This window comes from Muntiacus reevesi, chromosome 3 (genome assembly GCF_963930625.1).
Source record: "Muntiacus reevesi chromosome 3, mMunRee1.1, whole genome shotgun sequence".
Classification (NCBI taxonomy): Eukaryota; Metazoa; Chordata; class Mammalia; order Artiodactyla; family Cervidae; genus Muntiacus; species Muntiacus reevesi.
Genome location: NC_089251.1, coordinates 22,786,815 through 22,801,344, shown reverse-complemented (window position 1 = coordinate 22,801,344; position 14,530 = coordinate 22,786,815). Strand labels below are relative to the sequence as shown.

The window sequence follows — 14,530 nt, the reverse complement described above, 5'->3', positions numbered from 1 at the left end:
TATTTCCATATGTTGATTCACAATTTTTAAAGGCCATACTTTGTTTATAGGTATTATAATGTTGACTACATTCCTGGTGCTATACAATCTATCTTTGTAGCTTATTTATTTTATACCTAATGGTTTTTAATCTCTTAATCCATTACCTCTGTTTTGCACCCCCCCCCCCACCTTCCCTTTGCTCACTCATAACCACTAATTTGTTCTCTGTACTTATAACTCTGTTTCCTTTTGTTATATTCACTAGTATGTTGTATTTTTTATATTCCACATATAAGTGATATCATACAGTATTTGTCTTTCTCTGTCTGATGTTTAATTTAACACAGCACCTTCCAAGTTCATCCATGTTATTGCAAATGGCAAAATTTCATTCTTTTTTATGGCTGAGTACTATCCATTGTGTGTGCTTGTGTGTATACACCACATCTTTATAAATTGACTGTAACCATCTTGTCAAATTCATTTGTAGTTGTATACCTTGTAGTTCTTTTAGAAGTCTGGTTCAAAGCTTCATCTGTGGAGTCTATTGATAAGAGTTAAGGCAAGAATATTTAGCTTTTGCCTACAGTCAAATATACACAATTACCTCATTTCCATAATTCTTTCTTTTATATTAAACTTCTGTTTGGCAGCCATTTATTGAGTACACATGTGTGTCCCCAGTTCAGTACCAAGTGATCTCAGGATCTCAAAAACATTTGTAAGGTGACTTTTGGCCCTTAAGGATTTTTCTTCTCTTCCTCCTTGGTAACTACAAGACAGCAGTGATTGATAGAATTTTCTACAGTGAGGGAAATATTCTGTATATCTGCATTGTCCAGTATGGCAGCAACTAGTCACATATAGCTGCTGAGTATGTGAAATATAGGTAGGGCGACTAAGGAATAAAAATTTAAGTTTTGTTTAATTTTATTTAAGTTAATTTTACTAGCCACAGAAGGTTGCTGGGTACCCGAGTGGACCTCATGGTTCTAGAAGGTGAGATACTCAGAAGAGGATGGTGTTCCGCCATCGGTGCTGCAGAGGACTTTGTTTGTTTCTGTGGTTGCACTCCCTTTGAATTGAAGTCACAGCATTTTCCCGGGGCCTGGAGTGATGGGGATGCTTTCTTCCTTTGGCATGTTTTGACTTGTATTGATTAGAAACTATTCAGTTTTCCCTTTCTGGATCTGAAAGCACATTAAATTCTATGGTGTTTTCTCCAGGAGATTCAGAACAGATCGTATATTAGGGATTTGGTAGATTATACTATTTCTCAAGGTCCAGCTGAAGACTTGCTTTTCATGAGATCTTTATCCCAGTTTTTGTACCTTTTGATCCCCTGATCTTTCCCCACTTGTTCAGCTACATCTCTCACTGTTGCTCCAGCCTTCTCTCTTTTCATGCCTTCCAAACGTGTGCTGTGTTCCAGTCATGCTGAACTTACCCCATTCTCTGAGTAGGCTTGCTCACAGCTTTGGTGTTTTTTAGAGTTCTCTCTGAAGCTCCAGAACTTTGGCCACCTGATGCGAAGAGCCGACTCCTTGAAAAAGACCCTGATGCTGGGAAAGATTGAAGGCTGGAGGAGAATGGGATGACAGAGGGATGAGGTGGTTGGATGGCATCACTGAATCAGTGGACATGAGTTTGAGCAGAGTTCGGGAGATAGTGAAGGACAGGGAAGCCTGGCGTGGTCCATGAGGTTGCAGAGGGTAGGACACGACTGAGTGAACAGCAGCTGCCTGTACTGCCCTTCTTGTATTGTTTCTGATCATCTTGCTGCCCTCTTGATCTCACCTAAGCTGTCGTCATCTTTATCAAGTTTTCCCTGAGTCCTCATCGTTCCCTCTTCTGTATCCCCCGAACATCTCGTAGCATTGTGTCAGCACGTGTGTTGCGGTTTGGCGTGTATGGTGACTGGAAGGGTGTCACTTACCTTTGGTGCTCTCTCCAGAGAGTGCTCACCATGGGGTGAATGCCTACTGAATGCTTAATACAGCTGCAATGGAAACTCCCACTGCAGAAAGATCAGTGTGTGGTAAAGATGGATTAGAAAGTAAAACTAGAAGGAATTTCCAGCTAGATGCATGTGTGTGATCTGGATGCTGTTGAGGACCTGTCGTGTTTTGGCCTTGTGAGGGGAGTATCATTTCTCTGTTCAGTGTAGACTGCACCGTGTTTCTGCTGAGTTCAGCTCCATAAGCTTATTCTGAAATCCCCACAGCCTTCTTCATAAAACACACGAGAAGCCTTTTGCAACCTTTGGGTTTTCCATTTTCTGCTTCTCTGATGAATTAGAAAGTGTCGGCCGGGCTCCATGGTGGCCTCTCTGGAGCAGGGCATGCTGTGTCTCCACAGGGCACATCCTGATCCATTCAGTGTCCTCAGTATCTGCGGGAGACTGCCAGCAGTGCTTCACAGGATCCACTTTGTGAGAAAGAGGAATTCTTCCAAAATGATTCTTGTATTTTTTTTTTTAACGCCTTAAAAGCTTTCCTGTCTTCCTTTCTTCTCTTTCAGCAAGCTGTAATATTAATAGATCTAGATCTGATGAAGTGCTAATCCAAACCCTCAAACAAACACATGTCTTTGATTCATGAGGCACATTTCAGAATATTATAGCTACTATTTTTAGGTTAAAATACAGTGCTTAGCTGTAAGATGCCGTGTGTTACACATTAATAGTAAATGTAATAACCACATTAAATTGCAACTTATAAATGAGGGCTGATTGTATATGTAATCTGCTTAATGCCCATAACTTTCATTACTCAGTTGTGAAAATGATGATTTTTACTTATATATCCAAGCAAAGTAAAGATGTAACTGCTGTGCAGTTGCATTTGTGTTACAAGTGGAGCCTGCAAGTTTGAAGATACTGGCTGTTGTTCTCAAGAACAAGATATTTGTTTTTAAATAAAATGCATAATTTGTGAGTAACTACCAAAATTAGAGTTTCCAGCTTCTTATTAATGTTGATTATTATGTTTTTTAGATATAATAATATTCCACCACTTAGAACGTATTAACATTTTGTTTAGCTAGGGTTAGTTTTATCAGTTACCCAATAGTGTTTTCCCCAGATAAATCTAATTAGAGTTGGAAATGGATTATATACAAGGTTCCCATTAAAAAATCATTTCACTGTGGGAAATCCTGTTATGAGCATTTTAAGTGGCTATAGATTTATAAGACTGGACTAAGTAATGTTTAGAACTGGAGGCATTGGCTTGGCATAGAGCTGTTTTGAATGTATAAAAGGATTATTTAGAAATATTGAAATAAATTTCTGACAGTTGTATTTCAGTATCACAGACAACTCTTTCTTTTCCCCTTCACCAGTTAATGGGCATTTGGTTTGTACTTTTTAGCTATAATGAATAATGTTGCTATGAACATTTGTATACAAGTCTTTGTATGAAAATATGTTTTGATTTGTTGTGTAGATATCTGGGAGTGGAACTGAAGCATTGTATGGTGTATATGCTTTAAATATTGGAAGACATTGCCAAATTGTTTTTCAGAGTGGCTGCACCAGGAATTATTAAGTTTCTCCTTTCTTCACATCCTTGCTAATACTTAACTCCTGACTGGCATTTTGTTAAAGGCATTTTTATGAATGTGTGTGGTATCTCCTTATCCTTTGGGTATGTGTTTCCAAATAAGTAATGATAATGAGCATCTTTTCATGGGCTTTCTTGTCATTTCTATACCTTCTTTGGTGAAATGGCTATAAATATTTTCCCAATTTTTTTTTAAAACTATTATGTCAACTCCTTATTAAGTCGTAAGAGTTTTTGTTGTTGTTTTTAAACTCTTGGATACAAGTTGTTGTTGGATGTGCGATTTGAAAAGATTGTTCTCTCAGTGTGTGATTTGACTTTTTACTTTCTTAACAGTGCCTTTTGAAGTGCAGAACCTTTTAATGTTGCTCAAGTCCACTTTATTAACCTTTTCTTTTATTGCTTGCATTTTTGGTGTTGTATCAAAGAAATCTGTGCCTAGCTCAAACCTGTGAAGATTTACACCTGTGCTTTTTCCTAAGAGTTTTATAGTTTTAGCTTTTATATTTATTGAGAGGTAGTAATGAGCCACTTTTTGTATGCGATAAATACAGGGTTGAGGAAAATCCACATGGAGAATGATCAGTTTAGAATTTTATCTCCTGTTATATAAAAAAATGAACTCGATAGGATTTCTTTAATGTGATCTTATTCTTTCTTAAAGGATTTTAAATCTTATGTTGCACAAAGGCACAAATTAATATTTTAAAGTTTAAAATGATTTCATCTGAAATAGATTTGTATCACAATTATTACCTTAGTAATTTTCTTTTTTCCAGATGTTTTAGATTTTTGGTTTTCAGGCTCATGTTATGTTTCCTGAACCATCTGCCCTTGTCATTACATACAGATCATTTATGTTATAGCATGATAGTGGTTATTGGATGCATGTGCCATGATTATTTATCTTTTTCTTTGCTTTTGGGCGTTTGATTTGTGCCGAGTCTTCCTTTATTTTAGGCTGAACTTCACTGAGCATTTTATGTACATATCTTTGCATATTCTTGCTAGTATTGCCCTGGGATATAATGGAAAATATGGGTTTCTAAGATAATTTCCTGTTTCTTTTCCCCTTTCTTTCTCCATAACTTTGTTTAAGTGCTGATTAAAAAATGAAAAAGAAAATAAAAATATACTAAATATACCTCTATTTTTCCTAAATGCAGTTCTCTTAATCTGGATCCAAGAATGCTAGAAGATTCAAGAAGGGTTCAGTCCCTAAAGCCCCTGAAATAGTATGTCAAATCTGGTGTGTCTGTTTGTGACTTAGTGTGTTCATGTATGTACACACACATGAGTACATTCAGTTTTGCATTCAGTTTTCTGGGGAAGGCACTTACAGCTTGCCTTAGAAATGTGTAGGGGGCCGGGACTTCCAAAGATGAGAACATCTAAATTGTAGCCTGGCATTTTAATTAGCAGATGAACTGAAGCAGAGTCAAACTTTAGAGTGATTAGTACTCATGGGGTTTTCTTCTCCTGCTTCTGACAAATAATTCCAGAAGCAGCATCACCAGTAGTAAGCATTCCATTCTTAATATTTTGAGTTCAGGATGCAGTTTGCTCTAAGTATGGGGCTTCCCCAGTGGCTCAAGTAGTAAAGAATCTACCTGCAGCGCAGGAGACACAGGAAACACGAGTTTGACCCCTGGGTTGGAAAGATACTCTGGAGGAGGAAATGGCAACCCACTCAAGTATTCTTGCCTGGATAATCCCATGGACAGAGGATACAGTCTGTGGGGTTGTAGTGTCAGACACGACTGAGCCACATGCATGGTTGGCGTGACGTGATGAAATGTTAGGTGAAGGAAAGTACTTTTGATTATTTAAAGGTATGTTGGAAGAGAAAGGGTAGTGGCTTAGCTCAGTTTGAGCTGTTTGTGATCCTTAGTCTCTGGGTACCATCAGCTCAGTTTGTACTTGACAAACCAGTTTCTTAGAAATTAACCCTCAGATTACCAGACACCAGAGGGATAGGGAGTCCTGGCAGCCGGACATGACTTGTCGGCTGAGTGAACAACAACAATACCAGACACCAGAGAAAGCAACTCCTGCGTAGGTTAACTATAGTGATTGATGAACAAGAATTGTTTCTGTAAGCCAAACTTGACATGTGGAGCTGGTCTTGTTCTTGTGAACCTGTTTGGTAATGTTGTCTATTGTAGGACTTGAAAAATGTTACTAGTGCCTATGAAGTTAACCTTTGAGCTATGTAACACTTGATGCTAATGAGATTTCATGTTAAATTTTATGCTGGGAGTTGTTGATTTGGTTTGGGAGATTAATCTATTTCTGCTGTTATACACTCTAAATTAATTAGCAATATGCGACTATGAATATAAAAACTGCCAGTAGTAATCATTTCAGGAGTAAATTTTCCTAACCTCTTTTTTCTTTCCCTATTACATGAAGTTGAAATAAAAGTATTTTCCTCATTAGTGACTCTGGTTACACTATAATCTTGGTATACTGCCCCCCAATTAAATGCTCCTTCTGCAGTCTAAGTGAGCCTTTTATTTTGCTTTCTCTTTTGTAATTCTTATAAAGGAGGGATCTCTTACAGAAAACCCTTTTGTCATGTACATTTCTGTGCATTGAATTTTCATTTACTTTTCAGTTTCAGATGTTTAAGTTTTTTATATTGAGTTAGCCAATCCATATGAACAGAGTAAAATTTAGGTTTATTTTATGAAATGGTATAATTGTCTTATAGCCTATATTTGTTGATATTTTTCAGTGGATTTGATTTTCCTCTGAATGAAGTTATTTCATACTTAAGTGCCATATTTCTTATCATGTTTATATTTTTTAGTTTCTATACTTGGATTAGGTGATAACATTCAAATCATTCCATAACTCTCTCGAGTAAGGAGATTCTAAAGATGAACCAGAATTGAAAATATGACATGAAATCTTACCTGAATAACAGTTAGTTGCTGTAGGCATAACATATTAGATTTAGAAAATGTTTCTTCAAGCATAGGTACAGTAAAATAAGACTTCTTATTCATATCTATAGTATAAGGTATACTTCAGTAATTTTCGTATACCCTGAGCATGTAGTAATCAACAAACATTGTCTCTGCCCTTGAAAAGCTACTGTCTAGTTGAGAAGACAGAAAAATCATAATTATGGCAAGTACATTAAAAATAGGCATGTAATGTGATGAGTGAGAAGGAGAAGAATATCTTCTTGACAGGATTTTACTGACAGCAAATATACCACATTTCAAGGAAGATATAGAATTTTTTGTGACCTTGGAGCAGGAAAAGACTTCATACAAAAAAAAATACTAATTATAAATAAGTTTAAAAGCTGATAAATTGAACTAATTTAGAAGTGTAAAAACTTCTTTTAATCAAGACATCATTAAGATAATAAAATATAATCTGCAGAATAATAGAAAATGTTCATAATTCATATATCTAATAAGGGCTATGTATCCAAAATGTACAAAGAAAAACCAAAAAACTGCAAATGAATAAGAAAGACAGACAACCAACAGAAGAATGGGCAGAAGATTTGAACAGGCACTTGAAGATCATCCACTTTCTTTTTTTATGGTTGGATCCAGAATCCTTGAATTTCTCTGTTTATCTGACTTACCTCAGTCCCTTTTCATCTTTAGAAGAAATGAATAAAAGCATTTAAACTTAAAAATGCATTTCAGATTCAAATATACCTAATGGAAATCTCTTCTAGTCCCAGTTCAGTTCAGTTCAGTTGCTCAGTCGTGTCTGACTCTTTGTGACCCCATGAATCGCAGCACGCCAGGCCTCCCTGTCCATCACAAACTTCCGGAGTTTACTCAAACTCATGCCCATCAAGTCGGTGATGCCATCCAGCCATCTCATCCTGTGTCATCCCCTTCTCCTCCTGCCCCCAATCCCTCCCAGCATGAGGGTCTTTTCCAACGAGTCAACTCTTCTAGTCCCAGTATCACTGCCTTAATTCGGTTCCCGATTATTTTATCTTTTTAATTTTTTTTTCCCCTTTTTTTTTGGCCACGCAAGGCAGCTTGCAGGATCTTAGTTCCCTAAACTGATCTTGGGTGGCCTCAGGCTGCAGCCACTTGGAACAGGGCTTGGGTTCCCAGGTAGAGATGGGCTAGGTCGCAGTGGTAAAACCACCAGGTCCTAGCCACTAAGCCAATGGTCAGTGTCAAGGGCCCTGATGCTTCGACTTTGCAGAAGAGAATTGCCACAAAGACAGAAGGTAGTGAAGCAAGTAAAGTATTTATTAGGAATAAAAAGAGTACATTACCTGTGGATAGACACAGGCAGACTCAGAGGGAGAGTCCCTGAGTTGCTGAGGCATGCCTTTATAGTAGTTTGAATTACTTTCATGGGGACATTTCTTCCGGGTTTCCTTTGGCCAGTCATTGTGATTTTTCTGCTTCACAGTCCTTACTTGGTTTATCTCGGGATCCTCCCATGTGGGCACCTGCATCTCTTTACCAAGATGGATTCTAGGAATATCCCATGACATGACTCCCCTTTGGCCTCCAAGGAGCCTTTTCTGCCCACATGTGGTCAGGGAGGTCTTCTGATTTCAGGAATGAGAAATGTGTGTTCTGTGCAGGATCCAGCCTCCTCCCTTTATTCCCCTGCTTTTTGTCTTGGGATTTCCATCTGTAGAGAATGAATCTCCAATTACTTTACCCTTGGTTGGGCGGTGGGGGGTAGTCCCATCTGCCTCCTGCATCATGACCAAGGATTAAACCCAGGCCCTAGGCAGTGAAAGCACAGAGTCCTAACTTCTGAACCATCAGGGAATTCCCCGAGTCCCTGATTATTTTAAATTTGGACTAATTCACCAATCTCCTAGTGGATTCCTGCTCCTGGAATAAGATTTCTGAAACACACATCTTGTTGTGTTAACTCCTTTTGTTTAAAGCCTCTCCGGGGTGTCATGCTGTTCAGGTGGTGATGGAGGTGCTCTGGTGTGGTCAGTAGGTCTCTTGCTGGTCTTGCCTCTGCCTACCTTTGGTCTTCATGTGTCCTGACCTTCATCTTTGTGTATTCTTTTCTGTACGTTCATTGAATCAAGTCAAGTTTCCTCCAATATTCCATGTTGTTTCATGTCTCTTATTTCTATAAGTCTACCAGGAAGAGCCCCTGGAGGAGGGAAAGGCTACCCCCTCCAGTATTCTGGCCTGGAGGATTCCATGGACTGTAGAGTCCATGGGGTCGCAAAGAGTAGGACACGACTGAGCGAATTTCACTTTCACTTTTCACCTGAAATCATGGGGGCTTCTCTGGTAGCTCAGTGTTAAATAATCCACCTACCAATGCAGGAGACACAGGTTTGATCCTTGGGTTGGGAAGATCCCCCTGCAGGAGGAAATGGCAGCTCACCCCAGTATTCTTGCGTGGGAAATCCCTTGGACAGAGGAGCCTGGCGGGGTGCAATCCTTAGGGTCACAAAGAGTGGGTGACAACTTAGTGACTAAACAATCTGAAATCATCACCATTTCTTCTTCAGAAGCCTGGAATTCTTTCCTGCTGAAATATTACTTTTGTGATGCTTTCTATGATGGTGCCTCTAGGCAGAGGACATAGTGATTTGTCTGCATCTCTGCCTCCCTTTGTAGTTTCTGGAGCTCAGAGGCTCCCAAGGGCAGAGGCTGTGTCCTTCTTGTTTTTATCACCTTATTGACTAATATAATACAGTGTGACATCAAATAGGAATCACTCAGTGAGTATTTGCTGAATAGGGGAATGAATTCTGATTGGTTTCTGTTTTTTTCTTTCAGGTATAAAATCTAACATAAATTGAGATGCTTACTATATTGTATACTTACATATGTACACACATATTTATATCTATATCTCTGTGTCTATATATATATACACACATACATAGATAGAGGGAGGGAGAGAGAGAATGGCTAGTTACTGCAAATTCCTTCTGAGATTTATTTCTGACAAAGAGCTTTTTCTGGCAATGTTATTCAAAAAGGGGTGTGTGTGTGTGTGTGTGTGTGTGTCTGGCAATGTTATTCAGAAAGGGGTGTGTGTGTGTGTGTGTGTGTGTACTACTAGTTCTACTCAATGCAGAGTTCCTGGGGGCAAAAGCTTAGAAGCAGAATGAAGCAGAATGTACTTGAATCCAAAGCTTTCAGTAGCCCAGACAGATGAACATACTCAATGACGAGCTGTCCAGGGTAAGCAGGCCCTGCCCCCACGATGCAGGGAGGGGGTTAGCAGTACCGTCTACACTACTGCCTAATAGTGGAAGCTTCTTGGCCGGGGTCCTGACCCTGTTAGAAAAAGGAGCCTCTGGAGTGCAGGAGCTGGACTCAGCTTTTTTTCCTTCTGTTAAGTCCGATGTGATGAGCTGACTGTGCTATACCAAAGTGAAGAAGAAATGAGCCTCCTGCCGTCTTCTCAAATAGTGAAGAAATTAAGGAAAGACTTCTAGTAATGCTGCCATTGAAACAACTCTGTGTATGTGTATGTCCCCTCGCAGTGTTTATGCCCAGTATACACATAACGGGCCTTGTAAAGCCCTGACACATATCAAGCTTTCATGACATGGCAGCTATCGTTATGATTACTCTTGGAGGGAGATTTGTGTTTTTTTCTATGTTGGTCTTTCTACTTGTCTTTTCAGATGTGTTGATAATGAGCTTCAGTCTTCCATTCTGACTCCTTAACCCCCCCTCCAGCCCCCACAGGCATGCAGAGAGAGGCATGCAGAAAAGTGACTTTCCTAATTGCTGAAATTGAGAAGAACTGAGAATGTAAGCTTTAGCCTCCCTGGGTTTCCTCTTGATTTTGCCTGTCAGTAGAAAGGGTACATGCGTGCATGTGTGCTAGGTCGCTTCACTGGCTCAGTCGTGTCTGACTTTGCGACCCCATGGCCTGTAGCCCACCAGGCTCCTCTGTTTATGGGATTCTCCAGGCAAGAATATTGGAGTGGGTTGCCACGCCCTCCTCCAGGGGATCTTTCTGACCCAGGGATTGAACCCCTATCTCTTAGGTCTCCTGCATTGGCAGGTCAGTTCTTTACCACTAGTGTTACCTAGGAAGCCCAGAAAGGGTACATTCAGTTCTAGTTTTTGTTCCTTGCGGTTAAACACATGTGGGCTAGTTTATTTACTTGTTCATTGAGGCACTAAGTCTTTACAGTCCAGTGTGTTTTACACTGACAGCACGCCCCTGTTCGGAGCAACTGCATCTCCAGAGTGCAGTCACCCTGTATATCTGCCGGCTGCCAGGTTGGACAGCACAGGTTTGGGCAGTTCTGGAAGTTTGTTCGACTCCGTTTTCCACCACTGGGCTGCTATGATTGTTTTGCTCAGATGTCTGTTCTGTAGACTCAACTCCTCCTTGGAAAAGTGACTCCCAAGAAGTAGACTCGCAGAAAGATTTTAGCCTCATTGTGACTGGAGATTTAAGCCAAAGTCACCGTCTACTGCAGAATAAAAATGATGTTGTTGATCTTTCAGATCAAAAATATATTTTCTTTTTTTAAAAAAATCAATCAGTGTTCAGCTGTAAGCAACAGAAAACATTCTAGCTTTTATAAGCAGAAGGGGACTTTTTTTTCATTTTAATGAGAATTGGAGTCTTACACAGTCATTCAAAGGTCTGGAGAAGCAGACTTTGGTGTATTTTTAGAGTAACTATAAGAACAATACTGAGGAGGTTAACTGTTGCGGGAGCGGAAATCTGCCACAAGAAGTTGGGGAATTCGAAAGCCCCTCCTCATCAACTGTCTCCGGTGCTGCACGGACCCTGCCAGGATAACAAGGCAGCAGAATGGTGGTCCACACTGTCCTTTACTGTGAAGCTGGGGTCTGAGCACTGGTACTTGTATCACCACTACTGCAGCAGAGCAACTAGGATGACCAGGAAAAATGGAAAAAGGAAAAAAAAGTATATTTTCCACAAGAAAAGCACAGTAATAGCAAAAGTACAGTCTCTACTGTAGTTTCACTGTGCATATTCTACACAGTGGGTGCATCTGTTTGAGGAAAACTAGGTCATGTGAGGAAGGTCAGTCCTAGGGAGTCTGGGAAGCGTAGTCTTTAGCTTCTCAGCTTCTAGCAACACAGCCTGGGAGGTGTCTGGAACTGAGATGAGTGAAGCAAGCTGCAGTATCTGCTGCAAAATCTGAAACCCAGAAGTGCTGGTCTTTTTTGGGCACCTAAACCCCTAGCAGTTGTTTTTGACATGGTTGCCCTTATATACAATCAGTTTAACATGAGTATTTTCTTCCTTAGCATATCATCTGTGTTGTTTTCATAATTAAATTATAATTTATAGTGCATTGAGTTGATAGTTTATACCTTTCCCAAAGTTCAGAAAGCTTATAGGAAACACGAGTTTAAAATTTTTTTTTAGAAAATTAAGATATATTTGACATATTACACTATATAAGTTTAAGGTACATAATATATTGATACATTAATATTTTAATATAATTGCCATTGTAGCATTAACTGACACCTCTGTTGCATCACGTAATTATCATTTCTTCTAGTGTTGGGATACAACTTTTTTTTTCTCATTAAAAGAATAGAAAATCTTTTGAGAAAAGTTAACCAACTGCCCAGTGAGGAAATTTTAAGTATCAGTTAATGCAGCTTAAATACATTTCATTTTAATACTAAGAATAAAATTAAAATGGTTTTCTAGAAATTGTAAGTATAGCAACATGATGTAATCATTTTCTTTTACTGCTATGACATATTACTCTCATTTAGCAGCTTTGAAACAATGCGAGTTCTTATAATTCCCATAGGACAGAAACCTGGCAGGCTTGGGTGGGTTTCTGCTTAGGATCTCAGCCAAAGTCAGGGTGCCCACAGGACTGTGTTTTCTGGAGGCTCTGGAGGAGATTCCGTGCTCATTCATGTTGTTAGTAGTGTTAGTTGCTCAGTCATGTCCCATTCTTTGCGACCCCATGGGCTGTAACCCACCAGGCTCCCGTGTCCATGGAATTCTCTAAGCAAGAATACTGGAGTGGGTTGCCATTTCCTTCTCTAATTTATGTTGTTGACAGAATTTAATTCCTTGTGTTTGCAGGACTGAGGTCCTCATTGCCTTGCTGTCTGTCACCTCCAGTTTCTTTTCACCTTCTAGATGCTTCTCACATTCTTTAATTCTTGTCTGCCTCTCTCCATTTCCAAAGCCAGCAATGATGTGCTTCACGTGTCTCCTGCCTCTTCTCCCAGGGCATCTCTCTGTGACCCTAGCTGGGAAGGGTTCTCTGCTTAAAAGGCTCATGTGATTAGGTTAGTTCTTCTCAGATAATTCAGGATTTATCTTCTCACCTCAAGGTTTGTGTCCTTAATCATATCTGCCAAGGTCTTTCGCCATCTAATCTAATATATTTGCACGTTCTAGGGATTAGGATGCAGGTATTTTAGGGGGCCATAATTCTACCCACCATATATGGAGGCTGTCAAGTTGGTCTAAAATGGTGAATTGCTCCTAAGTGTGTGTTGTGATATCATCTTGGTAATTATTGAGTGGTTCCATGATTTATCATTTTTTATTACTCAAATAACACATTAATGAATGATGTGATATAGACCCAAATACCCAAACTAAACTCTCCTTCTATTAGTGGCAAGAAAATTGTTAAAATTGCAAGACTAGACCTTAATTTTTCTTTCCTTTTACTAGAATACTAAAGAAAAGGTAAGTAGAAGTAGATACTAAACCAGAGGCTGGGTTTTCATAGAACAAATTTACCTTTCTTTGATCAAAAGCAGCTGTGGTCACTGTCATTTCTATTTAAACAAATGTCGATATATTGGCATTTTTCTCCCCATGAAACTTCTTGGGTTAGTACATGGGGAGTTGGAATTGTGGCTGATTGCTTTGAGATTGGCAGGAGGTACCACATTAGAAACCTTTTAAATGCTATTAATCATCCACTTGTTTAGATGAAAAACAAAATGCCTTTCAGTATGTAAAGGTGGATCATCAGAATCTTCTACCTTTGTCTGGGTCACAGTAGCATTGTTGAAGTGAATGATTTTATTTCTTAATCTAAACCATAAATAGTTTAAAATGTCAAAAAACAAACATGAGTATCTCATCAGAGGATATTAGATTAGTAAAAAAAAATTAAGAACCCACTATTTGCTTTATAAGTACTTTGGAAAGAGATTCTGTGACTAATGCATTAAGATGTATTTTCCTTTACTGAATTTTCTTTTGTAAATGATTCAAGAAATACAGTATGCTAATATTGCTTTCACATTTTTGTTGTTGTTGTTGTTATTGGTAAAGATGGATTTTTAAATCTGTTTAATTTCATGTCTGATAACTCCAAGTAGTCTCATTATCACTCTTTGCTCTGTTCTCTTCTTTTCACTCTTGCCATTTTCTCTCTTTTTTTTTTTTTTTTAAATGTAGGATGAAATATGTGTCCCAGGCAGCAACTCAGCCGACCTGTTCCACTGGACCACCGCTACCACCATGAAAGTCCTCTCCAACACCACCACCACCACCAAGGCGGTGCTGCAGGCTGTCAGCGATGGGCAGTGGTGGAAGAAGTCTTTGACTTATCTACGACCCCTTCAAGTGAGCGGTGCATTCTGTTTTCCTAAAGCAGTTGGGGTGGTTTATATCTGTTCATTAGCATGCTCTTCAGTTGGTTTCTATTACTTTATCTTCTTTAGATTATTAATCTCCTAAGAAATCTAGGCCTCCCATCAGATAGGGAATGAATAATTGATTTTATAGACTGTAATTTGCTACCATACTATACTTGCAGAATACATCGACATAGATTTAAGTAACGTTGTTTTATATGTCCGAATTGAAGTTTACTGAGATGAAAAGGAAAATGATGTTTATCAAGGCTTTCTCTCTTTTGCTCTGTTTCTGTAGGGCAGTAATGGAAGAGAAGCTCTAGGAGCCAGTCTGGGGGCTGTCTTAGTTCTCTCCAGCTTCTGTGACAAAAATATTTTAGAATGGGTGACTTAAACAACAGACAATTTATTTCTCACAGTGCTGGAAAC

The 14,530-nt window shown here is 39.1% G+C and overlaps 1 protein-coding gene across 1 annotated transcript in view; it reads left to right on the top strand.

The window, feature by feature from the left end:
• NBAS (NBAS subunit of NRZ tethering complex) overlaps positions 1 to 14,530 on the top strand; it is a 312,486-nt gene that overhangs the window by 167,062 nt on the left and 130,894 nt on the right. Inside the window, exon 36 of the mRNA XM_065928602.1 lies at positions 13,923 to 14,090. Within this exon, the coding sequence (XP_065784674.1) occupies positions 13,923 to 14,090 (168 nt within the window). The remainder of the gene's footprint in view (positions 1 to 13,922; positions 14,091 to 14,530) is intronic.